This window comes from Drosophila biarmipes, chromosome 2R (genome assembly GCF_025231255.1).
Source record: "Drosophila biarmipes strain raj3 chromosome 2R, RU_DBia_V1.1, whole genome shotgun sequence".
Lineage (NCBI taxonomy): Eukaryota > Metazoa > Arthropoda > Insecta > Diptera > Drosophilidae > Drosophila > Drosophila biarmipes.
The window spans coordinates 14154717-14181093 of record NC_066615.1 but is presented as its reverse complement, the minus strand read 5'-3'; the positions used below and the strand labels follow the sequence as shown (position 1 = coordinate 14181093).

Here is a 26377-nt window from a genome sequence, read left to right as displayed (position 1 = left end):
AACGCTATATAGAAGGATTATTGAATATGCCCATGGTAAAGTTAAACAATTAAAGCACACACCACCACACATACACTTTAAATGCAAGTATTTCAAATGGATTAATATGGAAGTATTTATCATAAGTCGTAAAATATGCAATTATGTATTATGAACATGCGTATGAGAAATTAATAAATATGAATGAAAACTAAAGCATAGATTCTCTTTTTGGGTTACAAACTTTACGATAAGAAGTAACAGGATTGTTGAAAAATTCAGTAAGTAGTAAACAGTATGTAGACCCAACAGAAAATAGCTGCCGCCCAAATAAAAAACCACGTTTAATTTATTTACAAAAGTAATATTTTTCTATTTTATTTTTACTTTCATTTTTTAATCGTAAAAGAACATCTTTAAATGTTTGTTTTTGCTTCCCAACATTTCGTTCCATCTCGGAGAACAACAGAATGGCAAACAGAACGCTCACGCACCAATACATTTTGGCTAATCAAACAGAAAACCAAAGGCCTGTTCAAAACGATTTAAATCTTGAGTGAAATAGTAGCAGGCTCTAAGCAATTGCAATGCCATTGCTCTTTCCCTTTAAGTTTTGAGATGGTCAATATTTGTTGTTATGGTTTGCCGCTGGCAGCTGGTTGCTTTCTTGTTAATTGATGTCGAGCTCGGATTTGCTTCTGTTTCTAGCCGGGATTGGCCTCGAGTTTCGCGGGGAAACTGATCAATGGAACTGCTTAGCGAGGCGGCTTCTGAACACCTTACGATTTTACTCGCTAGTTTGTTTTCATGGTGAAATATATATGTAATAATAATATGCCATATTGTATATAGTAATAATAGTGTATATATAATTTGCGGTATATAATAGTTATAAACAAATTTTTACTTCGTATCTTTAGCATTAATTACAAACTACAATTCGCGTATTTTATTCATTTATAATTGTAATAGTAAATTTTGTTAGACTTTAATCGTTTGTTTGTCTGCGGCTTAAATACTTTTCATTAAATTTATTATATATTTTTTTGCTAGGCGTGTGCTATGGATTTGTTGCTGCTGATCCTAATTAATTTAAACTCTGCAAAAATGGCTGTGAGCTGTCTGTTACTATATAATTGTGGAAGTGGCAACCGCTGTGCCCGATTCAAAAATTTCTATGGCCTCAACTGAACGTCTAACTTATGGACTTATGGAATTGCTCTAATTAGTTGTCGTACAATAATTTCATTGCTGGAATCTCTGGCGTTTTTCATTTCATTTGCTTGTTTTCGCGATTTTTTGTTTGCTCTAATATTGTTCGTCCTCCTTTGTATCAATATCTTCATTTTAATCTGTGTGGGCGTGGCTTGGCTTGGCATGGCATCACTTGGTAATGCGGCCAGGCGCATGTAGTAAATATAAATTTCGATCTCCGCTTATCTCCTCAAACATTTTGTGGCGACTTAACACTAGTTATATACTCGTAAATTGTTAGCGCTGCTTTTACAGTGATCAAATATATCGGATCGCATACATATGATTTGTATATTATGTATTTGTGGGTGTATATCAATTTATTTAACAAACTACTAATTACGTTTCACTACCAAAAACTACGCATAATATATAGTGTATATTTTTTAAATATGTTTTGTTTGCGCATTTCTCGCACTCTTGCTCCGCGTTTAAAATTCCATTTAAAAATGAACTCGTCTAAAAAAATTAATGTACAATAATAATTATAATATAATAATAATAACTGTTTCTCCTTCTCAAATTTATGGTTTTTTAAAAAGTTCTTCCCCTTTAGTTTTGCTTTGTGGTCTTCGCTTTTGTTGTTTTCTCATTTGATTCGCTTATTTCTCAATTTGTGTTTAAGCATTTAAAATATCACCAATATTTTTGCTCTTTATTCTGACAGTTTCTCGATTTTGTTTTCCCATTTTTTTGTTCTTTCTTTTAGTTTGTCGATTTTGTTTTTATAAAAATTAAATAAAATTAAATACAATATAAAATGTACAACTATTTTGTGTTTTTTTTTTTCGATTTTCTTTTGTTGTTGGTTCTTTTTGCGTTTGCTTCCATCATTTCATCTGGCTTTTGCTTAAGTAATCAAACGAAATGGGGCGTGCAATCCGCTGGGCGTGGCACTAAAAATTTGCATTAAGTACAAGTGCTTAAGTTGCACAACGAGTCTCTCAGTGCGTGTGTCTGTGTATGTGAATTTTGAAATCTGTTGGTTTGATTTTAAAGTACTTGCAAATACTTTTCAAATTTGCCTAATTCCTCAGTTCGACCGGTGCATATGGAATGTCTTGCGAACTATCGCCGCCGCGCTGCCACGCCCAGTGGGCGCTCGCCTTGGACCTTGGGAACAGCTCTACTAATAATACATACAAATACAATACAATACAGTGGAGTCCACGAAATTAGAGTACATAGACGAACGAACTTAGCTTAGGAATAAATTCACACACAAATAACAAACAAAATAACTTCGTTGGCAGGAACGGGGGGCGGGGCGGGGCCGTGTGGGGGCGTTTGGCTTCGGCTGCCCAGGCCAATAACAACAAGAGGCAACAAAATAAAAATCTAAACAAAACTGAGGCAACGTCGTGGTGGTTATGGTGGTGGTGGTGGTTGTGTTTGGTGCTGGCTGGAGGTGGTGGTTAAGATTGAGTGGTTCCCGACAGTCGTTCACGTTTACGTTTACGGTATGTTGAAGTCCTGCAGGTTGAAGTTGTCGTTGTCGAGGGAGTTGATCAGATCCTGCGTGGAGAAGTTGCTGTCCACGGGCAGGTTTTCCAAGAATTCGAGACTAAAATCATTCGAGTTGGCCACCACCGAGTTGATCGTCTGGCTGATGGAACTGGCGCTGGCAATGGTCGACGCGGAGTTGCCTCCGCCCGGTGTCACGCCGCTGCCGACGCCGCCATTGTTGTTGCTGGCCGATCCAGGCACCACGCCCCCACCACCGCCGCCGCCTCCTGGCCCCATCTGCATCATCTGCTGCTGCTGGTGCGTGGTTGTGGTGGTGCTCTGCACGAACTGCTGCTGCTGCTGCATGGTTATCTGCTGCTGCGTCTGGCTCATGTGCATGCTGGTCATCTGCATCTGGCTGGCCATCATGTTGCCTCCACCGCTGGCCTGTTGCTGCTGCAGCAGTTGCTGCATCTGCATGTTGTTGCCGCCACCGGGTCCCATGTGCTGCTGCTGCTGTTGCTGCTGTTGGCGCATCATTTGCTGCTGCATCTGGGCCGGTGTCAGCTGCATTTGCGGTACATTTGGGCCGGACATCATGCCCCCAGCATTGGGCCCGCTGCCCGCCGCTCCATTGGGTGCTCCATTGGGCATGAAGTTGCCTATAGAAATAGAAGATTATAGTAGTAGAACTAACACAAGTGGACAACAACGCAACACTCACCTCCATTGAATCCGCCGGGTCCCTGTCGCATGGGTCCACCAGGACCTGGTCCGCCGAAGCCCATCTGCGACTGCTGCTGCGTCATCATCATGTGCCGCCATTCCTGCTGCGAGCCCATGGGCATGCCGTCGGGCGTGACCTGGACGTTCGGCGGTCTCTGCTGCTGCTGCGGTCCGCCCATGGGTCCGCCCGCTCCGCCGCCATAGGGCACGCCCATGCCGCTCCTTGGACCGCCGCCTGCTCCGCCATGCTGCTGCATATACATCGCATGTTGGGGTCGCATCATCGGACCAGAGGGTGGGATGGGTTGCTGGGTCATGCGTCGCATGGCCGCCGCCTGGGCAGCGCTGTTGGGGAAGCGACCTCCATTGGCGCCACCGACGCCGCCAACCCCTCCAACTCCCACATTTCCCACGCCCACGCCGCCACCGCCCACCGTCTGCTGCATCATCTGGGCCTGCATCAGCTGCGCCTTGGTGGCATTGTACTCGGGCGGCGGCGGACGAGCGCCGGACATGTGCTGCTGCTGCTGCTGCATCGCCTGGGCGCGCATCATTTGCTGCTGCTGCAGGAACTTGGCCTGGCTGGGATTGGGCCCGGGTCCTCCTGCGCCCGGCACCTGACCCGGTCCGCCGGCACCGCCACCCATCATCATCTGCTGAGCGGTGGGACCGCCGGCATTGGGGTTCTGCATCTGCATGGGGTTCATGGGTCCGCCCATCTGCATGCCCGGCATGCCGCCCATGGGTCCGCCCATCTGATTCATTGCACCGTTGTTGGGACCGCCGGAGCCAGGTCCGCCGACCACGCCCACTCCTCCGTTGCCCACGCCCACTCCGACCTGCGGCTGCTGCATGAGCGGCACATTCGGACCGCTGGCGTTGGCCGCCGCCTGCGCCTGCGCCTGTGCTGCCGCCGCTGCTGCAGCCGCTGCCTGCGCTTGCGTCTGACGCTGGCGCATGTTCGGCGGCACCTGCTGCTGCTGCGCCGCAGCCTGTTGCTGTTGCGCTGCCGCCGCCGCAGCCGCCGCCGCTGCTGCCTGTTGCTGCTGGCTGAAGTTCATGCTCTGGCTCTGGGAGAGCGAGAAGCCGTCGGAGGGAACTGGAATGGAGTTAGGGTGGCATTAGTTAAATTAAATTTTTCGATTACCACTAAGCTACTTGGACTTACCATTTGCATTGCTCATGTTTTGATTTGGTTGCTGCTGCTGCTGTCCTGGATTGGGACCGCCATTGCCCACGCCCACACCCACGCCCACTCCACCGCCAGCGTTGCCGCCATGCGGCTGTTGCTGCTGCTGCTGGGGATTGGGTCCGTTGTTGCCGCCGGGCTGCTGCTGCTGTTGCTGCTGCTGCGCCTGCTGCTGACTGAAGAAGACGCCTTGCTGGGCGGCCACCGAGACGTTGCTCTTCATGTCGCCACTGAGATGCAGATGCTGACCGGCCGACACCTGTAAGGGGATAACAATTTGTAGGAATTAGTTGAATGTTTCCTTTTTTACGATATAAATAGAGAGCGGGAAAAACGAGATTCAATCATGATAAATTCTGAACTAAAGACGAAAATGTTCTTGTTTTCGAGGAAGAAAGTTCTTGAAATAAAGACAAAAATGTTCCTGATTTGATTTTTGAGATTTTTAAGATGAGAAAGAAAGTAGTCTGCATTTTATTACCAAAATCTAACATAACACTGCGAAACGGGATTAGGCAAATCTCTCAATAAGCTCCTACAGCACTTCTTTGTGATTAAACAGTTTTTAAAGAGGAGATGAAACTGTCTTGAAGCATATCGCATGGATCTTTGATCTTATTTGTGCTATGCTGGAGACATGCACCCACATTCGACAGGCCACTCGAATGGTTGTCACCGGCTCCTGGCACTTTGGTAATTTGCCTGGAATGTCAGGGCGAGGGATTTTTGAGGCTAATACCCGACACATAGCTTGGCATCCGAAGAGCCCAGAAGGGGGAGGGGCAGGGGCAACACCTTCTCCATTTGCAGCTGTCTCATTTGCTGTCAGCTCGACGTGTCGCCCACACACACACGCGCAAGGAGAGTGGGTGGCAGGCTCTCAAGCTTATTATCGCCAGGATGGCTTTCGAATCCGCATTGACTGCCAGACACATACACACTCAAAAAGAGAGAGCGGGAGAGAGAGAAGCCAGAGGCAAGCATAAATCTTTCGGCACTTTTTCATAGTCTACTTTGCTGCGTTTGTCTGCCTGCGTGGGCTCTACTGAATGCACTCAGAAAAATTAGGTATCAGGGTGGACTTATATTGTTTTATTATAATATTTACAAGTAAAATATAAACTGCAAAATGTTATTTTTAGGTTTCTTTCCCTTTAAAAACACACATACTAAAAGTCATTAGCCTACCAATGATAAGAAATTCCATCAAAAGGAGTACTTATATTTTCCTCAGTGCATGTATATGTATCTTCGGGGGGATTTCCCCCACTGAGCAGCAAATTTGCCATTCATTTCTTATTGTAATGGGCCCGAAAAGAGCGCCGGGGCGACATGCAAAGCGAGCGGAGGACAGCAGCGCCAGCGATCGACCCTGGAACTTCAATGCCATCCCAACTCCCCATTTACCCTTGCCCTCGGAAGTTTGCCCTCGGAACTCGCCACCTCGCACTCACAAATCTGCTGGCGGCGAATAAATCTTGTCACCGGACACACCGCACACCCTGGGATCGAAGTCTCGCATAGTTTCCATGGCTTGCGGCAGTGATTTTCCTCGGTTTTTGAGCCACCCCACTTGGGGGACCAGTCAAGGCTTATTTTCCTTCACCCTCCAAGGGGTTTTTACACTTCATGTGTGACCATAAGCAAAAGCAATAGCAAATGCAAAGGCAGCAACAAGCACACTAAGCAACTTTGCGCTCGCGTTTGCCCTTAGAGCATCCAGTATTTTTGAAAATTAGGGGTATATAGGGTGGGTTAGGAAATTCAAAAGAGTATAAATATCATAACCATATTTGAAAATGTTTCTAAGCCTATTTTATTTTAAATATTCATTTTATAATAAAAGAAAATAAATTAAATTTGAAATCTTTTTTAGGTCAAATATTTCTAAAAACACCTTCTAACTATTCCAAGTTATAATACTACTACTACTAATTTTAAAGTTTAGTACAGGCCACCGCAAGGTTCAGCCTTTGAGCCATGTCCTTTGCTCCTGCCCCTCCTCACCCTGTGCTGTTGCTGTAATTTGTTGGTTTAATTTATTGTGTGTTTTCTGCAGCTCCACGCATTTTCATTCCGAGCTCGCGTGCGAGCAGGAGGGCAGATGTGCGAGCGAGAGGGTGAGCGTGAGGGGGCGCAAAGTACGCTGATTAAAAGTCATGGACTCTCGTCGGGGCTAATTGAAGTTTAGTGCCTTGGCTTTGGCATTGGTCGGCGAGTGGCGGCCAGGCCACCAAGGACCCACCCGCACCACCCACTCGTTCGAATGTTGGCCATAAATCATGCGCCTGCCTCGCTCTGAATCTAAAGCCAAGGTGTAAAATGTTGCCTCAGAGTGGAAAATGGAATTAGGTTTTCGGCATGATATGTGTGCTGCTATACATGCAGAGAAAAAGCAGATCTGAATGAGAATATCCCACACGTTTGAACTTTTTAAAAGGATTTTTCAATTAAAACAAGTATGAAAATATATTTTTTCACATTTTTTATAACTTGTTGCTTTTGATTATGTTGTTTTATATACAAAAATATATTTCTTCAGCTCATATTTTTTCTCTCTGCAGCCACTTTCTTTACTCAAGGCACATAACTTGTTGGTTCTATTAAGCCCTGGAATTACGGCTTCTTCCGCTGCTGTCAGTCATAAATACCTTCCCCAAATGAAGTCGATGGGCCTTGGTTAAACATCGATTGGCTTTGGCTGCGGATCGAAGCCCCGAACAAGTTCATAAAACAAATCATTACAGCAGCTTTCATAAGAAGACAAAAACCCATCCGCACACACACACACACACACACACACGCAGAGAGTGAGACCCAAAGGCGGATACACACCCACTAATACATAAAATATCAATAAAAAAGTTTAAAGGTAACCGGCGGGGACGAAGGCGCAGGATTTTCGGTTGGCAGGATGGGGCAGAAGAAGCGCGGAGCTTGTGGGTAAACCGGAGACGCCGCACGAGCGCGTAAATCCTGCAGCTATTACCCCAGCGCCGCCATATTGATTGCGCTGGAGACAAACACACAGATACACTCCAACACTGGCAGAAGACACTCGCACACACAGGCAGAGCAAGGACTCTAAGCAGGAAATGCGCATTTGACAAGCCAAAAAGATTGCCGCACGCCCCACGCGCTGTCAAGGGAATGATATGGGGGTGGCGGCGGCCGGGGGATGCCTTGCATATAGACTTGACAATGATATATGTGACTATCCTGCCAGTGGCCTGCATGTGTGTGTGACACATGTAAGGCCGGAGTATCGCAGAAGAAGAAACAAAAAATACACCCGGGGAAGAAGAACATAAAACTCCAAAGGAACTGCGGTCCCCGTTTTTTCGAGGGCTTTTCATTCACATATCTTCAACTCCGCTTGGCTGACCAGGCACAACTGTACCCGCCACCGAAGTGACGAGGCCCACAGTCAAACTTGTTGCCCACTTGCACTTAAAGTAATTGAAAAACTTGCCCAGACGCCCGAAAACAAGCAGGTGCGAAAAATCTCAACAAAAGGTTTTATGATTAATTATTGCTGCAGGCAGGCGTACTTTCCTCGACTTTTGCTTTCCTTGGCTTAGTTCTTTGCTAAGCTAAACTATAATTACGTTTTTGATTATACTTTTGCTAAACCAATTTTGTTTGTTTTTATTCTTAATATAATCTAATAACATATAACTTCAAATTGATAAATAAGACTAAAAACATCTAATCGCTACCACAAATTGTTGGAATTTCCCTTCTTCTAGTACTGTAACAAACAGTAATTTGAATTCGTTGGAAAATTAAGAATCTTTTTTTTTTCTTCTTAAATGATTTCATCCTCTTTCAACAGATTCTCTCTCTATAAATTCATTTATGACAACGTTGTTTTCAATCTTCGAAAAATGCCAAATACTCGCTTTTCCATCAGCGCCTGGTTCGACTTAGCTTTTACCTCCTAATCGACTGATTTAACATTTTTGAATATATATTTATATTTTTAAAGCTGTTATAGGTCTTTAAACAATTTGAGAATTAGTAAGTTCGTCGAAACTTGAGCCAGTGCCATGCGGACATAGAGGAAGTTCGCCTATAAGTGAAACGGCGCAAAAGTAACTCATAAAGCTCCCACCCACTTGGAGCAGCTTGGCAGGCGACCAAAATTAGCAAAGAGGCCACGCCCACCGACGCCCACTAACAACTGCCCCCAACATGATTTAGTCTGGGCTTTAGTTTGTCTCTTTCCCCGTTTCCCCGTCGCTTCTTGATATTTTTTCGCTTTTCTCCGTTTTGGCAGAGAAGCCAAAAAATCCAAAATGAAGCCAAGGGAATTCCAGGGTGTGGGGTGGGTGGATAGTCCAAAGCCACCCGTTGGGTGTCTGTCATTGGATATTTGTGTGACATAAACTAGCTGCCTCGAACCCCCCGCTGGGAAGAGGAGTGCTCCCCGACGATCCCATCCAATCCAATCCCATCAAATGAGGTGTCCGCGCTGCGTTATTTAACAAAATTATGACGGGGAATGGAGATGGGGGATGGGAGATATAGGGAACGAGCGAAATCTCATTTGGAAAAGCGTTAGAGCACGGCGAATTTGATTTTTAATTGCCAGCGACAGGCAGAAAAGCAGCGGGGCTCGCAAAGTCGTATGGCTGGGAGTTCAAAAAGGTAATCGGATTTTAATGAAAATTTAAGAGAGCTATTATGGCACATAACCTAGCTATAAGGGAAATATGTTTCTAATTGATATGATGTAGATAAAAGTGATCGGTTTTTAGTCCCAACGATTGTCTTTCAAAAACATTAGTGTCCTTTTAAATGGTAAATGGTGATCACACATCCAATAACCTTTGTAAATGTAGACCAATGGACTGATCAACCATCGAATACCAATTCCAATTTGTATTACAGGAGCTCCCAAGCTTGTTACCGTAAAGATATTACACCTACAAAACTGTAACCTTTTAGGAAAAAGTCCTTCAAATAGATGACCAATGGATTGATAATCCATCAAAAAGTGATTTCATCCCCCACACCCAAAATGGAGAAATCTAACCCGATACCCTTCCAATCCCTTCGGGTTCAATTTGATGTAATTATGCTCACTTACGGTGGCAAATACCTGGTGCTGATTGCTTCCCAGCACAGTCTGCATGCCACTCGCATTCCGAGATGCAGGCAATCCTTAGCTGCTTTCCCCCAGGAGGGAGTGGGGAAATCTCCTGGGCGGTGGGGTTATAACTTTCCACACTCGCACACCCGTAGAGGCATGCAGGAAAACTGCAACGCGTCCATTCACATTCACATCCACATTCCCGTCATCGTCATCATTGTTGATGCCGACATATCAGCCAACTTTCAGCGCGGCAAGCGGTGTGAGTTTCGCCCCCGTATTCCCCATTTCCCATTTTCCTTATCCTGCTGCTCCTGCCGCCACCCAAGGGAACCTAGTTTTCCCAGTGGAGAGGAGAGAAAAACTTTTGAAACAGTTGCAGTTTGCACACAATGCCAGACAATCTGCAGCGCAGGGCGGAGGTTTGCAACGAGGAATAGATACAATAGCTGGCCGCCACCCACCACCCACTCGCCCAGCACCCCCACCAGCCAGCCACCCCCCTTCAATGCGGTTTCCATGTCCCTGTGTGCGAGAGAGTGTGTGTGTTCGGCTGCTGCAGCATGTCAATGATCATAAATTAAACTCGCAATAATTATAAATTAAATTTTGGCATAAATGGCCATGAGAGCGGCCCCCAAAATGCTCGTATGTAGTGGCAAAGGGGCGGCGTTGCATTGTGTGGTGGCCAAAATGAACTGCACTATATGCATATGTCATGTGGGTCAGAAGGGGTGTGGGGGCGGCGGGGCGGCGGGGCGAAGTGGAAATGGAGGCTCCACTCAGTGGAACGGTGCTGCTGCTGCTGGCTTAAATTATTGGGGGTTTTGGCTTTGGCTACCGGTCGATGGGCCGATGGATGACTTCGATTTGTTTGTTGGCTTCACTTCAAAAGGGTTTTGGGATACGGATACATAAATACCCATAGGCGGCACATGCAGCGCTCAGGCACACCTGTGGCAAATTTATGAAAACATTTTAATGGATCGTCTGTCAAAAGTTTACGAGGCAGGGTCGAACAAACCCACCGACCCACCAGCCTTTTTATCAGCACCATTTATCAGAAACCCTAGCAAAATAGTCATATACCAGTTTAAAAAGCTGGAATTAAACAATTTGCACTAGCATCTTTAGTATACATAATTATTAATTCAAAATTTAATTCCAGTGAAGAATATTTATTTATAAATATTAATTAAAGTTTAAAGAAAAGGTCAGATTTTAATAAAAGGAAAATATTTGCAAACCATTTCACCCAAAAGTACAAAATTAAACTGAATTCCTTAAAAAGATTATTCCATGAATTTATATTTCTGAAAACGAACTTTTCAGTTTTCAACTTTTCATCTAAAATAAAAAATAATTTTTTTCGCTTGATGCTCAGCCAAGTTCCAAGAAATTAGAACAAATATGTGTAAACCTTTCCATTCAAAAATATAAAATAAAATAAATTCACTTGAATATGAATGAAATGAATACTCTATTCCATGAATTTATATTTTTGAATAAAATCAGAAATACTAAATGATTTTCCTCTCTTGATGCTGTGCCAAGTTCCAAGAAATTAGAACATTCGCTTTCGGGCCAAAGGCCATTAACCATTTTCCCTGAATGTTGAGTAATGAATAATGAATGTGGGAAATTGACAGCTATATAGTATGCAGAGAACCTAATCTGGCAATGATTTCATTACTTATATTTATGTTTGCTGTGGTTGCAGCTGCCGTTTTTGCCATTTCTCTTCATCAATTACGAGGCGGGAGTGCATAAAAATCAAAAGGCATTTGCAGTTCGCCATTCCCAGTCGTTCACTCGACTTGATGGATTTTTAAATTAAATTTAATTTGCAATTGCATTTTTAATTCCCAGCCGTAGCCGTAGCCGTAGCCGCAGCTGTAGTTGCTTTAATGGGAATTTAATGCCGCTGCAAAACAAGTCGTTTGTTGTGGAGTGTACTGGAGCGTGGAGAAAATGCAGATAATTAGTGTAAAAATTTTGCGTGCCCAGTTCGAATGTTTGATTTGGCCCGTAATTGCCGAGTATAATGTGCCAGCTAATGGGGATCATTATACGATCAAGCTGATCCGATCTGATCCGATCCCAATCATAATAGTAATCATATGAGCAGCGAATGACTTCCTGCATTAACGAGATCATGATCATCTCTGCGAAAGAACAAAGCAGCTCGGCAGATCTGATGAGATCGTATCGGTTATATCGAGCTTATCTGCAGACGATAAGCGCGCGCTGAAAGCGGAAAATCCGCAGCTGAAGGCGCAGATCAGATGAGTCATGTAGCTGGCATCTGATAGATAAAGCAGCTGCATGGCAACAGCAACAACAACCACAGAGATGGGTGAACAAAGGCACCCCGGCGCACGATCAACATCAAAATAGCATTGAGGAGAATTCTTCTGGCTGCGATTCTCCCTCTCTTTTTGCCTCTTTTCGACTGACTGCATCTGTGAGATACAAATTAAAACGCCAAAGAAACGCGCGCGTTTCTGACTCAGCCAGTGATTCGCAAAACAAAGGTAGAACGTGACAGTGATTTTGAACAATAATAAGAAGCACGGAAGAAGTGAGGCAAGGGTAGCAGATAGCCAGAATTATTAACCATAAATTCAACTATCTTTCAGCCAAATGAATCACTTAGACAACAAACTGAACAAGATTGTTTTATCTAAGAATTAAAATTATTACCTACGAAATTAAAGCCCTAGATCCTTAAAAATATTTAAGTAAAAATAGTAGAAAAATTCCGGATTTCCTCTCTATTTCGATAAATCGAAAATCAATTGCTCTTTGCAAATTTTCTACATATTTGCTTATGCATGTGCCGGAACTTTGTCAGCAGAAAGTTCAACATTCGTTAATTTTATTTACGCACACGTACGCATATCCCCCCTCCCACACACACACACACACACTTAGGTAAATAGAGGACACATCAGAGTGCAAACAACAAACAAAAAAGCAAAGCTGCAAATTTGGCAGAAGCCCGGCCGCCCCTTGTTTTCCATTTTTCCCCTCAGGATCAGCACATCACCTGCATGAAAATTCGCTCTGCGTTTTCACCTAAATTCGAAGCGAATATTCGCAATGATTTTCCGGTACGCAAATGAAAAATGGTGGGCATGCATGGCATGCTGTTTCATGATGAAATTCAAGAATTTCAGACAATTTATCATGGGACGAAAAACGGCTCATAAGTTCTATTATAATAGTAAGGGATTAATAATTATAAAAGTTTTTTTGCAAACCGCCGAGAAGGGAATTCGGCGTACTAAAGCCGATCCCCTGAACTCCCGAAAACTTTACTTTTTTTGCACTCACATTTCACTCACTTTCCGCAATTCCACATCCACATCGCCCAACCGTTTTCCATCCGCTTTCCACTGCCACTAACCTCAACCATTTACATTTTCAATTACTTTGGCTCGGTGAGTTTTCAAGTGACGAGCATTAGACACGCACCGCAGCCACGCCCCCCCACACTCACACACCTACACACGCCCCCTGCGAACACCAACGCAGCTAAGATCAAATGAATATACCCCCTACAATATAATATTACACATACGCCACGTGTGCCCTAAGAGGAAAACTCCCACTTTCGAGTGGGCGCTGTCGCATAAAAGGTTACTTTCGCAGAAATTAGAACTTAGGGCTAATAATCTCAGAGGGCGAAGTATCTATGGAATGTTTCCATTCGACAACAGCTCACAAAAAGCAGAAATTACTTCATTATTTAGCGTGACACTGGTTACCATTCGCTTCTACATTATATTGATTTTCCTTTGGGGGGACAGAAAAAAAACAAGACAACTTTTTCTACGGTCTATATTTAAAATGTTTTCCAAGTGACGTCAGCGGCGGCTTCTATTTAAGGTACAACGAAGCTGTTTTTGCAGTGCACCGAGTTTAAATGTGCTTGGTATGGATATATTTTAGATACCCAGAGACGCCTGCGAAGTTTGCCAATTGACGTCAAGAGATTGATATTCGAATTGCAGCTACTTCTTCTCAGTAATAATAATTATCATGGAGAGTAACCTATGATACGTATTTAGTTCCTTAATGTTTCCTGAGAGAGATCTCTTCTCATTCCTGATCCTAGTTCCTGGTACCTAGCAAATCCAGTTTGCAATTCCATAATTCCACTTGATCCCTGCAACCCCTGGCCAATCCCCTCATCGTTTCCACAGTCGGATTTCGTGTTATGGCCGTAAAAGTGTGGCAAATGTAAGTGAACAACAACTTTCCTGACCACTTGACCTCCCGGGGAAGCCCCGTTCTCCTTCATCCCGGCTGTTGGCAAAGTAATTAATTTGATAAAGTGGCCGGTCAAAACGTTTCTGCAGTGGGTGGCTGGCTGGTTGGCTGGTTGGGATGCCCAAGGTGTTGTTACGAGGGGCGGATTTTCAGGGGCCGAAGGGTTCGAGGGCCATGCAGACATATTTATGGCCCAGCACATATATATAGGATATATACATGGCCCTATATGTGCGTAGTGGCAACAGATTGTGCGTTCTGTTTGGGTAGTTAATGAAATGAGTTCGGTTGTCAACGAAAACCCAGGGAAATGTCACTGGAAATTATTTTGCGTGTGACCGAAGCAACAAAATTTAATGGAATTTCAAATGCCGGAGAGCATGTGTGTGTGTTTGGTTTGGATTGGAAGTGCAATACCCCCTTATCCTGGCCAGAATTTACACTTGGCCAAGACCCGTTTGTTTGCCTACTGCCCTCTGCCGACTGGCTTTGCCTCGCTTTTTACATTTTACATGAATTTGCGTCTGAGTGGCGCATGAAATTTCAACGAATTGTGCAAATACTTTGTTTTTGGATATGAGCTGAGTGTGTCAACCTTGTCTGCCATTCTGTCTCGGTCTGCTTTTCCTTCTCTCCGGCTCAAATAAAAACTAATTTGAATACGGGACTGCATTTGTTGATAACAACCAACTTTTAGAGCCAGGAAACACCAGAACCAGAACCAGACTAGCTGATACCTAGGCGAAAGTTTTTACAGTGCCCCAAAGCCAATCTAAATATACGTAAAATAAACCGAATAAAAATAAAAAGGGAGAAGGCGGAAAACATTTTGTAAATCTTTTTGGCAAGCTTTGGCTCCAGTTGGAATCGCTTTTTATGCCCTGGCAGCCTATAAATATGCGACGTGAGATGTTTGCAGAAAACACACCAACACACAGGCAAACGGCAGCTCGCGGCACACACACAGATACAAAGGAGAGCCTGACGAAGAGCATAGCATACTTTGCAGCGTCCACCAGGATTTGCTGCGAGATTAGAAAAATTAAACTTAGAAAGGATAAGGGCTGCTGAATAGCAAGTGGCGACAAGCAAATTATAGCAAATAAAATGCAAAACCAGTAGCAGCAGCGAAAAACTTTGCTGCTCGCGAATAATATCCATTAAAATAGATTAAAGGCTGAAATATTTATATATATTTAGCAAGGGACTAAAGTATGTTTGTGTGTGGATGCAATCCCGGTGCCCCAAGGAGGCGAAAGTATTAAAAGTACTTGCTTACGCATTCCTGCTGCCACGTCTTCATCTCAGTGTTATATGAAGCAGATTACATGGCATAATAATCACGACGAAGGGGGAGACCCACACGCAGATATATATATGGATAGATAGATACAGCAGGGCATGGAGGGGTTAAGAACACGCGCAAATATTAAATTTTATGCCGGCGGCGGGGGGAAATAGCTGAGGGGAGGTGCTGAATGGAAACGCCGCAGGGAAATGCTGGTCCAAACGGAAAGGTAGCAATCAAAGTGGCCAGGTGAGCCAGGGCAAAGGCAAATACCCCCCAAAAAAAGTGAGATAGATAGCAGGCTTAGCCCCAGGAAAATGAAATATTACAGCTAAATGCTGAGATGTGTGAATAAACTGATTGATATTGCTGCCATAAGCTGCCGGATAATCCCTCAAAGTCTGGGAGCGGCAGAAAAGAAGGCCAAGAACTATAATTGCAAGGCGGCAACTTAAGACATATGTGTGTTAAAATGGGCAACTTTGAATGCACTGGGAAGACAGAATATAGTGATTTTCACACACTTTCAAACTCTGCCAAAACACTTAACCCCAAAATACCGCCAAAGTTCATCAACTTTTCCGCTCACCTTTCCGCCAAAAAAAAAAAGAAACTCTCAACACCACCTGCAAATTGATTGAAACGCAGCCAAAAGCGGCAAGCGAAGAAAAGCAGAATGAAAATATTACGAAACTTCGCTTCCGCAGCTAGCAACATTTCGAAGCGCCAAAAACCATCTTGCCAACCCGAGCCAAACCCAAGCCACCCGTGAAAATCCCCCTGAAACTGACACGAATGGGAATATAAAAGGTAAATAATGTGACCTTTGAGAGCATCAAATGCGTTTGGTAATGGGCCGGGCCAGAAAAACAAAACTGAAACTGAAATCTCAAGCGGAGCGAGATCCGCAAAAATTGGGATACCTAAAGACAACAGCGGGCAAATTCGTTGAATTATGAAAGAGCCGGGAAAACACCATGTTTTCCTTTGTTTCCGAAAGTTTTCCGCTCATAAATAGGCTGGCCTGCTGTCTCTTTTCGCTTTTACTTAGGGCCAAAGTTCCCACTTACTGGGGGGAGTTAAATTTATAGAGGTTAATGCCGTTATACAGATGTAAAATCTGCCAAATAAGTCCTGGCCCCCTAAGCCCTGTCAAGGCGAGTTATGCGAAGAGTTGCTCTCGGGAATCTCCGAACCCTGAAACTGAATTTCGGGGATTTGTTTTTATTGCCTTGGCGCCTGCGCATTGTACAGCCGCCTTTTCCGCCTTTTTTCCATTTCATTATAAGTACTTTGGATGCTGGATGCTAGATCTCCACTTCCTCGAGGTTATAAATTATTTATTGTTTTTTGATACAAGATGATTTGGAGTTCGAAGTTGCTGGGTCGCATGTGCGCGCATTTCTCGCTTACTTCATTAAGTCGCCCGGGGGCCAAGTAATAAAATCAGATATGACCCTCTCCCCACTCGGCCCCTCTAGCTGTCTCTTTCGCTGTCCCTGTTGCTGTCTCTTTCTGCGGCTGCCTGGCGAGAATAATTTCCGCACATTTTCACGTTTTGCACATTTCCGCTGCATACTTTTGTGCGCCCTGGCATTTTGATGACGCTTTCGCCTGCGGATCGCCCAACCGAAGCCTTTCTCCCCTTTCTCCCTGGCTTTCTTTTTTCTCCATTGTATTTTACACAAATTCGTTGGTGGCTAGAACTACACAGTGCCCCGCTGTTGTCGCTGGCATTTTAACGAGTTAATGCAGGACATGCAAAATGGCCAACATTTTGAATTCATTGAACTTTTAGCCGGGGCTACGGTCGTTTTTTTGGTCTGGTTGTTGCCCGCTTTTTGCGGCTGCACGGCTGCTTTGGCTATACGTGTAAGTGTCATTGTGCACAATAAGTATCTGATAAAATTCATTCGAATTCTTTGCTGTCAGCCAACTCTTTTCTTATTAAAAGTGCGGAGTTCTTGGATTAACGCTTGTTTGCTGTAAGTTTGTTGGCCATTTTTCCTTCAACAACTATAAAAAGTATCTATAAACTTAAATACGAAGTTCTGATTTATTTAATTCACATAAAATTTCTGGTTTAAATATTTCATTTGGCTACAGAATTTTAAGAAAACTCCAAGTAATCCCCATTAAAATTTTGCCAAACGAGCAACCTTTAGAAATGGCCTGTCACCCTTTTGGGGCAAGAAACCTCATTAGTAAAATGTATAATTTTGCCGTTGCTCCTTTTTTCCACACATTCTTCCACTTCAACTTTATATTCTTGCCATTTCTTTTTTTGGTCCCGGCTTAATTTATTGTGCACATTCCACCACTTTCTTCTTGCGCCACCGTTCTTTGTCATATTCATTGTACATTTTACACTTTGCCCGCTCGTTTCTTGCACTTAAGAGGTTTCCCCACACAACTTTTGCTCCCCCTAAAAAATATTATTGAGCCGAGGAAACTCGTTGAATCCGATGCTGTTTTGGCTTTTTGCAACCCCCGTTGCCAAATGCCTCCCGCCTCGTTGGGGGGCATTTTTAATGAGTCCTATGCAAATATATCGTTAGACTTAAGTGTGTATACGTGTTGTGTCTTGGCCCGATAAGCGAGCCAAAAGGATTCGCCAGAACAGCCTTTGATTATGGCCAGCAGCCGCCAGCAGCCACCAACAGCCTCATCCACTGAGCAAAATCGCAGTGCGGGCAGAAAACTTGAGGCCCCAAGGTCCCCAATGAGGAGGAGGAGGATTAAAGGGGAAACTGAGTGGCTGGTGGGCAGTCGAAATAAAAAATTATAATAAACCCCGAAAAATTTCAATCTCAATCGTCAACAAGTTTTGCCTTCTCCAAAACTGTTTTCCACTCCCCCTCGTTTGCTACGGCACTCAACTTGCTTCAACTATTTTCCTATGCAGCGGGGTTAGGGTGGTTAAGAGGGAAAAGTCTCAGGCAACCGAGGGTTAATGCATGAACGAAATTCATGGCAAAACTTGAGCTAAATGCGCCCAGGAAAAAATACACAGTGAAAAATTGAAAAAGAAAATTAAGAGAGATATTAGACAGCGAAATTTTGACTTCCGACGACTGCTGTTGTATGCTGTAAGTGTGTCGGCAGAGGCTAGATAGAGCTCTACCAGCTAAGCCTGCTAACTGGACTGAAATAAAAACTTTATTTACTACCATTTTTTTAACTAATCATTTTAATGACTCCTGCATAAAATCCTGCAAGTTTTTCGCAGTGCAACTGACCAAAAATCGGATAAAATGCCGTTGCCGTGTCCCTTTTTCGACCAGGCCAAAACCAACTTGTCCTCTCTTTCTATCTCTATTGCCCTCTCTCTATCTCATCTCCCCTTTCCCGTTTCTCCTCTCTCTCTTTTATGCTTTTTGGCTGTTCTCTGATGAAAACTACTCAGCGACATGAAACTTAACTTAAAAAGTTTTGCACTTTCATTTTGTAAATGAAATGTTGGTGCTGTTGTTGCTGGCGTTGTCGTTGTTGTTGCGAAATAACAGGAAAACAATTTGGAGCGGATAATGAATATGGGTTAGGTTTAGTGCATATATGTAGGATTCGGTGTGTGAGGATGCATGTGGCTAGGGAATATTGCGTTTGTGAGGCAGATTCCCTTGCTTTTTCCGGAAATGGGGCCCCTCAAAGGGCAGGGGGCGCATACTGGTGGGGGGAGAGCGGGAAAAGCGGTGCAATGAAGTGATGAATGCATTACTATATGGATGAGTGATGAGGGAGCTCAGTAAATGTTCATGGGCCCATGCACTCTGGAGCTGTTGCCAAAAATGCACAATAAATAAGGATCAAAAGGGGGCTCTGTTTTAGAACATGGAGTCAGGGAGGTTGTAAATGGTATAGTTGTGTTCTGTTACTAACATGTACAGATGGAGTATTTAATACCCTTTTTCGTTACGGAAATCCCCAGTTAGCTAAAATCACCAAACAAGTGTCTAAAAGTAGGCTGCAATATATTAGAACACTAAATGATATCAAGGTAAAATATGTAGCATAGTTTTTTGGTCACTTTCAGAAAGATTTAATTTCTCAGAAGATTTTAAAAAATTAAAAACATTAATTTTGAATTCCTTTAAATGTATTATTAATGGTAAATAAAACCACGTTTATGTTTCATTTCAAGCTTAGTTTCCTTTTACTATTTCACAAAAAGCAATCAATCTTTTAGCATTTTCTCTGCTTGATTGTTCTGTTCTAACTACAAATACCTTTTATTCTGCTTGATCTTCTAGGGCTTCCCACGTTTTCATTTGCATCCCTTGTTTGCGTTCTTAAGGGCATAAGCTTAACTTTTTTTTCACGCATTCTTACAGGTTTTTTACCAGATATTAAACCCTTATTTCTGCTTAAAAAGGAAGCTCAAACCTCCTTTTTGCCTTGGGGTCCTTTTTCCCACCCAGCAACGTTCGGTTGTCGCTCACGTAATGAAAATGGCGCACATGGAACTCGGAAAATTCAAGGGGGGGAGTGGGTATGGGGAAAGCGTGCGGCAGAGCAGCGGCAGAGAGAAGGCCACTCGCTCGCTGCCGAGGACTCACTGAGGCCGAGCGCCAGGTCGCCGAGCAATTTTATGAACAGATGTGTGGTAAAATTAATGGACAGAGATAAACTCGGCTGGCGAGTGGAAATGGGAAATCGAGGGTTAAACGCGAATGGAGAGAGCCATCGAGAGAAAGGGAGAGAGAGAGAGAGAAAAGACGGTGAGAGTGCGGGAAAAGCGGCCAAAGGTTCGTTTGCTGGGCTTGTTTGCGCCAACATGATTTATGATCCTTTCTCAACAAAAAAAAGTGGGGGAAAAAAAGATAAATATAGAGAAAACGAGCTGAGTAAAATGCTGGAGTGGAAAAATCTCTATCGAGTCTCACTCAATGTGGGAAAACCACCCCTAGGAGCTTTTCCGCCTCTGTCGCTGCTCTGTGCTGTCGGGATTTTCGTGAAAAGCTGTTGACTTCGTTACGCTGATAACTTAAATATGCATGGAAATTTACATAGGTGTCAATGGCATTAAGTAGCGTTATGTTATTGGATAAGCTCCATAGAGGCAATGGTTACCATTTGGGTGTTTATAGGACTCTTGTTTAAGCAAAGGGGTTTACACATCGATACAGGGGCTATAAAAAGAGAGACTCACCTGAATACCATGGGCTCCGCCACCCTGTTGGCTAATGTGCAGCTGCTGCGTCTGCTTCATCTGCAGCGTTGTGGTCGTCGATTGCTGCTGCTGCGGTGCATTTGAGGTGTTGCCGCCGGGATTGGGATTGTTTTGCTGCCCATTGCCGGCGTTTCCACGCTGCTGCTGCTGCTGCTGCTGTTGCTGCTGCGGTCCACCACCGCCGGGTTGCTGCTGTTGCTGCTGCGCCAGATTGCCGGGTTGCTGGTTGCCATTTGGCCCCCTTGGCGGACAGTTGAGGAAGTTGGCCGCCGCATTGGCGTTCTGGTTGCTGAAGGGCGAGTATTGCTGCTGCTGTTGCTGCAGTTGCTGCTGCTGTTGCGGCACCTGTTGCTGCTGCTTGTTAAAGTTCGGCACACCTCCCATTTTGGGCTGTTGCTGCTGCTGCTGGTGGTGTTGCTGCTGCTGCTGTTGTTGCTGCTGCTGCTGCATGGCCTGCTGCTGCTGCAGACGCTTGAGATCGAAATCGTTTTGAGAGGAATAGAAGAGCTCCTGCTTGATGTCCAGGAAGCTCTGCTGCACATTCATGCCGGCTCCGGGGCCAGGACCCTTCTGGTGGAACTGGGGCGGCAGGTGTTGCTGCTGCGGCTGCTGCTGCTGTTGCTGCTGCTGCGGACCGTTGGGCCCCAGGGCAAAGTCATTGGGGAAGCCGCCACCGTAGTCGTTATAGCGACCCGGCTGACCTTGCCCCATCATCTGGCCGTGTTGCTGCTGCTGGGCCTGCTGTTGCTGCTGCTGTTGTTGCTGCTGCTGCTGCTGCTGGGGGTTCATGCCGTGCGGCGGTCGGGGGAATCCACCCATGCCGCCCATGGCATTCTTGTGCTGATGCTGCTCGGCCATTTGCTTGAGTGTCTGGGCAGCCAGCGGATGCTCAGACATGAGATTACCAGAGTTGCCACCATTGCCGCCCGTATTGGGGGCACCACCTGCTCCGCCATTCGGACCGTTGGGAAAGCCGCCCTGCTGGCCCGGATTGCCGCCGCGCATCTTCATGCCCGAGTTGTCCAGGCCGAGGCCAAAGCCACCGAAGCCATGTCCTAATCCGCCCTCGGACTTCACGTTCAGGCTGTTGATCAGATCCTGGGCATTGGGCGGCTCCACCTTGATGCCATCCTCCGTTTTGATGTCCAGCAGCGGTTTCTCATCGAAGCCATCGAGGAAGCTGGGATTGAAGTCCTGCAGGTTGCTGATGAGATCCTTGAAGGTGTCGTTGTTCTCCGAGTTGTCGTCCCCAAGGAGCTCGGGAAAGCCGGGGAACTGCCCGCCGCCGCCGTCCTTGTCCAGCGAGCCGAGATCGGGGAAGTCGTGATCGGGTTCCCGTTTGCACTCGACCAGATTGGCCAGGTTGCCAAGGGCCGACTTCTGCTGGGCCGACATCATGTTCGGGGGCATGCCCATGCCGCCAAGACCACCGACTCCAACGCCCACGCCGCCAGGACCCGTGGCCATGCCGCCGGGTCCTCCGCCCCTTCCATTATTGCCGAGGCCACCCAGTCCGCCGCCTTGCTGTTGCTGCTGCTGCTGCTGGTGGTGATCGCCCCCGTTTCCGTTGTTGCCGTTGCCGTTACCGCCTCCTCCGTTGTTGTTGCCGCTGTTGTTACCTCCACCGCCGCCACCTCCTCCGCCGCCGCCCACACCTGGTTCGCTCTTCACGGATGTATTGGTCAGCGCCTTTACAGTGACATTAGTGCTAATCTGCTGCGGTTGCGAATTGGCCGCCGATGTGGTAAACTCCAGTTGTTGAACAATTTCCACCGAGAATTTGGTTAGATTCTCTGAGCCGTTGTTGTTGTTGCTGTTGCCATTGTTGCCGTTGTTGGGGCCATTGTTGTTGTTCGAGTTGTTGCCGCTGTTGCCCGTGTTGTTGTTATTGGAGCCATTGTTGTTGCCGCCGTTGTTGGCATTCGAGTTGCCGTTGTTGTTGTTGCTATTGCTATTGTTGTTGTTATTGGGCAACTTGTGCGGCGGTTCAAAGTTGTCAGGGCCATTGTCAACATCCTCCGCGGGTCGTTTCAGGAATTTTTGTTGCTGCAAAGAAGAGAGGAGGATAAAAATTAAGTTAGGGATATAAATCAAATTTATAATTAAAAATTGTTTATGGGAAAAAATATTTATTGTTTAAAATATATTCGATTTTATTACAAGTTTTACTCATTATTCATTTAAAGAAAAGAAATAAAAAACGCTTCTTAAAATTTTTCTTTGCAACTATTATAATTTCAAAGGACTCGGATTTCAGATATTAAGCTTAGCGCGACTTCTTTTTAATTAAGAAACAATATCTTTAATTTAGTAAATTTATTTTAATTGAAAAACTGTGTATACTTTGTATAACTTACAAGATCAACATAAACTTCGAATGTTTTAATTTCAAAAGGATTATTTTATAAATATATCTTTCATTTAATTTTCAATAATAAAACCTCATATAGTTCACCAGATCTTACCCAAATATTCATAGATAGTTCTTTTTTAGCTTTTGCTGGCTTGGGCGAAGTTAAGTTTAGTTTTTGATTAGTTCAGACATTAAGAGTCGAGCGACGAGATTGGGGAAACACTTCGATGATATTTAGACACAGAAGTTTAAATAGTTGTGGCACGAGTTCGAGGCGCGCGTATTGGTAGATTCGAGCCAGGGATTTGTGGGGAGATTTTAGGCTACCACTACTCGATAGGGAGAACTTTTCGGGCCGGTGTTGTGTAACGACTTCGACAGTGCTGAGCAGCGTCGAAAAAATAGCATTTTGTTGAGTTTACTTCGCGGGCGCATTTGGCTTTTGATTTGGTCTACAGTTTTCTCCTTCGATCTTTTGTTCTTTTGATTGAAATTTGATTTGTTCAGCTGCAGTGCGCACACATAGAGAAATTACACATAAATTAATGAAACACATGTACATATACCGCTTATACGCCGCATTGATGGGCCGCACGATTCGATTAACACTCAACAACAATGGCAACAACATCGCTGACTTGGCAAGAGTAATCAAAAGAAATTCACTTGCAAGACGTGCAAAAATTATTGAAAAGCCATAGCGAAATTCAATGAAAATCGCAAGTGCACAAAGGCAGTGGCAGAAAACAAAAATGTCACAAAATGTATTTAAAAAAATCACAAAAAACACGGAGAGAGGTACCTAGAAGCAGAAACAATAACATAAAAGGCAAAGACACTTCTAATCAGTGGCAGAACCCCGCAGTGGCTGAGAAAAGAGAACCAGTACACCAGAGTATCTGTGTGAGCGACTGTGCGCCGGTGTGCGTTGTGTTGGCGTCGGCGCTGCTTTTGCTTTTGTTTTTGCCTCTGTTCTGCTTTACTTCAGCGCTTCAGATACCCCTCAATCGCACTACCATAGGGTATATAGTATTTATGGTAGAGTAGGAAACAGTTGAAGGATATTGAAACCGTTTCAGATAATATGGTGATGTTTATAGATTTCAAAATCAATTTTCCTAGTTTTAAAGATTATTTTTACTATTTAATCTGAATTAAAAACGTTCGCATAGAAAAAGCAATTTTGAAAATTACCAGGGTTTCTAAATAATTAATAAAGGTGTCTAAAAGTATGCAGGAAAACCCAGAGCATACAATACATTTGTATTTAAAGCAAATAAAGTAAAGTTTTTACAGAAAATATGTGATTACCTAATATTCCATTTTTGAAATACTTGCAAATCTTTTTTTTAACTCTTCCACTTAAAACCCAATTTAACTCATTAAGACCCACTAATGTGGTATAGGATTGTCGAAAAAACCCTACTCAAATAATTTCCACTTGCTTGTAAAGTGAATATCAGCGGAGAAAAAAATGAAAGACGAAGGCGAAAAAAGCAAGAAAAACAATCACATTTAAATCAGAATGTGTTTGCTTTTCAGTTTTTATTTTCATGCCTCCGTGCAGGCGAAGCGCGCGACTTTTGCTGTTTATTTTGTTTTTAATTAATGCAAAATGTATACAAAATAGCCGCGAATAGGCGCAGCAACCAACACAATGACATGTGAGTGGGGTCGCGAGGTGTGCGCCTGTATCTGTGTTTGGAATTGTATCTGTGTGAGTATATTCAGTGCACACGATATAATACTTCAACGTGAAGAAGCAGCAGAGGACTCGGTTGCAAGTGAGCGGGAAGTTGCGAAATGCTCTGGATAACCGCAAGTAAGTCGTATGCGGAGTCTAGAATTATTTACCACAATTTTAAAAAATTCTTTAAAAATTCTTTCTTTCTCTAAGACAGTGAAGATTCGATTATTGGAAGCCTTACTTAAATTCAGGAATTTGCTTTCATAAAATCTAAAATTATAATTTTGAACACTGTGGTTCAACACACTTTTAAATTTATTTAAGTTGATCTGAAAACATATATGGTCTACAGTTGTATGTTTTTATCGAAAAATTATTTACGATTCCCAAAGGTCCTCTTGAGCTGCAGACCCGCTCTAGGGTCACCGAAAGCCACTCAATCGCTGGTTAATCAATTACGTTCAGCTGCAAAACTATTCCCCAAATGAATAACAAAGTGAATAACAGGCACTCATTACGCATTCACATTCAAACGCAATCTCTCGCACTCACGAAACACTTTCGCCTAATAAGTTTATGGCACTTTACAACACTCGAAATGCAATGCACACAATTGGCCCGTTTCGGCCATCCCCACATTTCTCCCATCTTTCCCATTTCTCCCCTTTCTCCCGCTCCTCCTCGCCATTTCTCTGTGTACTATCATTTGCTTCGATACACGCGCCAACACTTTTCCCATTCGCTTGGCTCATTATGAATAAATGACATTTCATAAATTTGTTTTTCCCTTCGCCCGACCACTGCCGCTTCTTCTACTACTGCCTACCATCAATCATGCCGTCTCTTTCACTGCCCTCTAACTGCACATCTGTTGTCTCTTTCGCTGGCTGTATCTGTATCTGTAGCTGTGTTTTTGGTATCTTTCGATGAAAACGTGACACAAAGAATGCAAACTTGCGTTGACCAAAAGCGGTGGGAAAATGGCAAAGGGAAGGAAATGTAAGGGGTGCTATGTAACCTATTGCAGAAAGAGAGCGCTATACTGTGGCAGAAAGAGAGCGGTAGCTTACACAATTTACAAACTTAAAAGTAATTTAGTTTTTTACGACTCCACTGCGGTAATAAAAATGTTTTGCCCTCGCCGTATTACCACCCCCACTCACACACCAGCCATCTTTTCCACCTATTACTACAGCATAGTCGTACCCTTTAGCCTCCCCCAACCCTTTCGAACCCGTCCCCCATGCCCGCCGCCATCTCCCCTAATTCCCCACTACATTTACTGCATTTACATTTATCGATGCGTCGCCTCCAACGTCGACATCCTCATCTTCGCCTTTGCCTTCGTTCTGGCCTCCGTCTTGGCTTTTTTATGTCTCGCTGGTGGTGGGGCTTAATAACTTTGTCGGGGGGCAAGCAAGTGTCTGGGGTCTAGGGTATACTGAAAATCGAAGGTTGGGCTCACTGAAGTAGTGGTCACATTGTGACAAGTTAAACGGAAATTAGAGCAAAATGCATTGCCTTCCCCCAATTTCATAAGGACTTTTACAAAATATTTTAGGGGAAAAAATATTCAATTCCAGTGTTGTAAAAGATCGAAAATAACGTAGTTTATGTTTGGTAGGGTTAGCTAAGTTTTCAAATACAACCCTTGTGTTCCAAGGCTAACAAATTTGTATTATTTTGTAATTATAACTAATCCTATCGAAACCGATTTCTTCAGTTTTCAACTTCTCACAGTTCTTTTTGTTTGGTTTCTCGAAAAGAAAGTCAGGCATTTCTCGGCTTATGACTCGTTTCTGTTTCATCACTGTCTATCAGTCTGCCTCGCTCTTTGATATATTTTCTGTTTGCTTTACGCGCAAATGAAATAAAGCAACAGAAATTATGCCGCGAACCTTGACACATTAAAAAC

At 44.1% G+C, this 26377-nt stretch overlaps 1 protein-coding gene across 5 annotated transcripts in view; it reads right to left on the bottom strand.

Annotated features, from left to right (window-relative positions):
* Window positions 1-322: 322 nt before the first annotated feature.
* The window catches only part of LOC108036901 (neurogenic protein mastermind), a 72312-nt gene continuing 46257 nt past the window's right edge, over window positions 323-26377 (bottom strand). For 3 of the 5 annotated variants that reach the window (XM_017113283.3, XM_050887856.1, XM_050887857.1), the window contains exons 2-6: window positions 22888-23282; window positions 20402-22468; window positions 4574-4853; window positions 3404-4504; window positions 323-3341 (exon numbers count right to left, since the gene is read on the bottom strand). In XM_017113283.3, the coding sequence (XP_016968772.3) occupies window positions 2689-3341; window positions 3404-4504; window positions 4574-4853; window positions 20402-22468; window positions 22888-22899 (4113 nt within the window). In that variant the 5' untranslated portion in view covers window positions 22900-23282 and the 3' untranslated portion in view covers window positions 323-2688. The remainder of the gene's footprint in view (window positions 3342-3403; window positions 4505-4573; window positions 4854-20401; window positions 22469-22887; window positions 23283-26377) is intronic. The other 2 variants (XM_017113281.3, XM_017113282.3) reach the window with 1 other exon arrangement.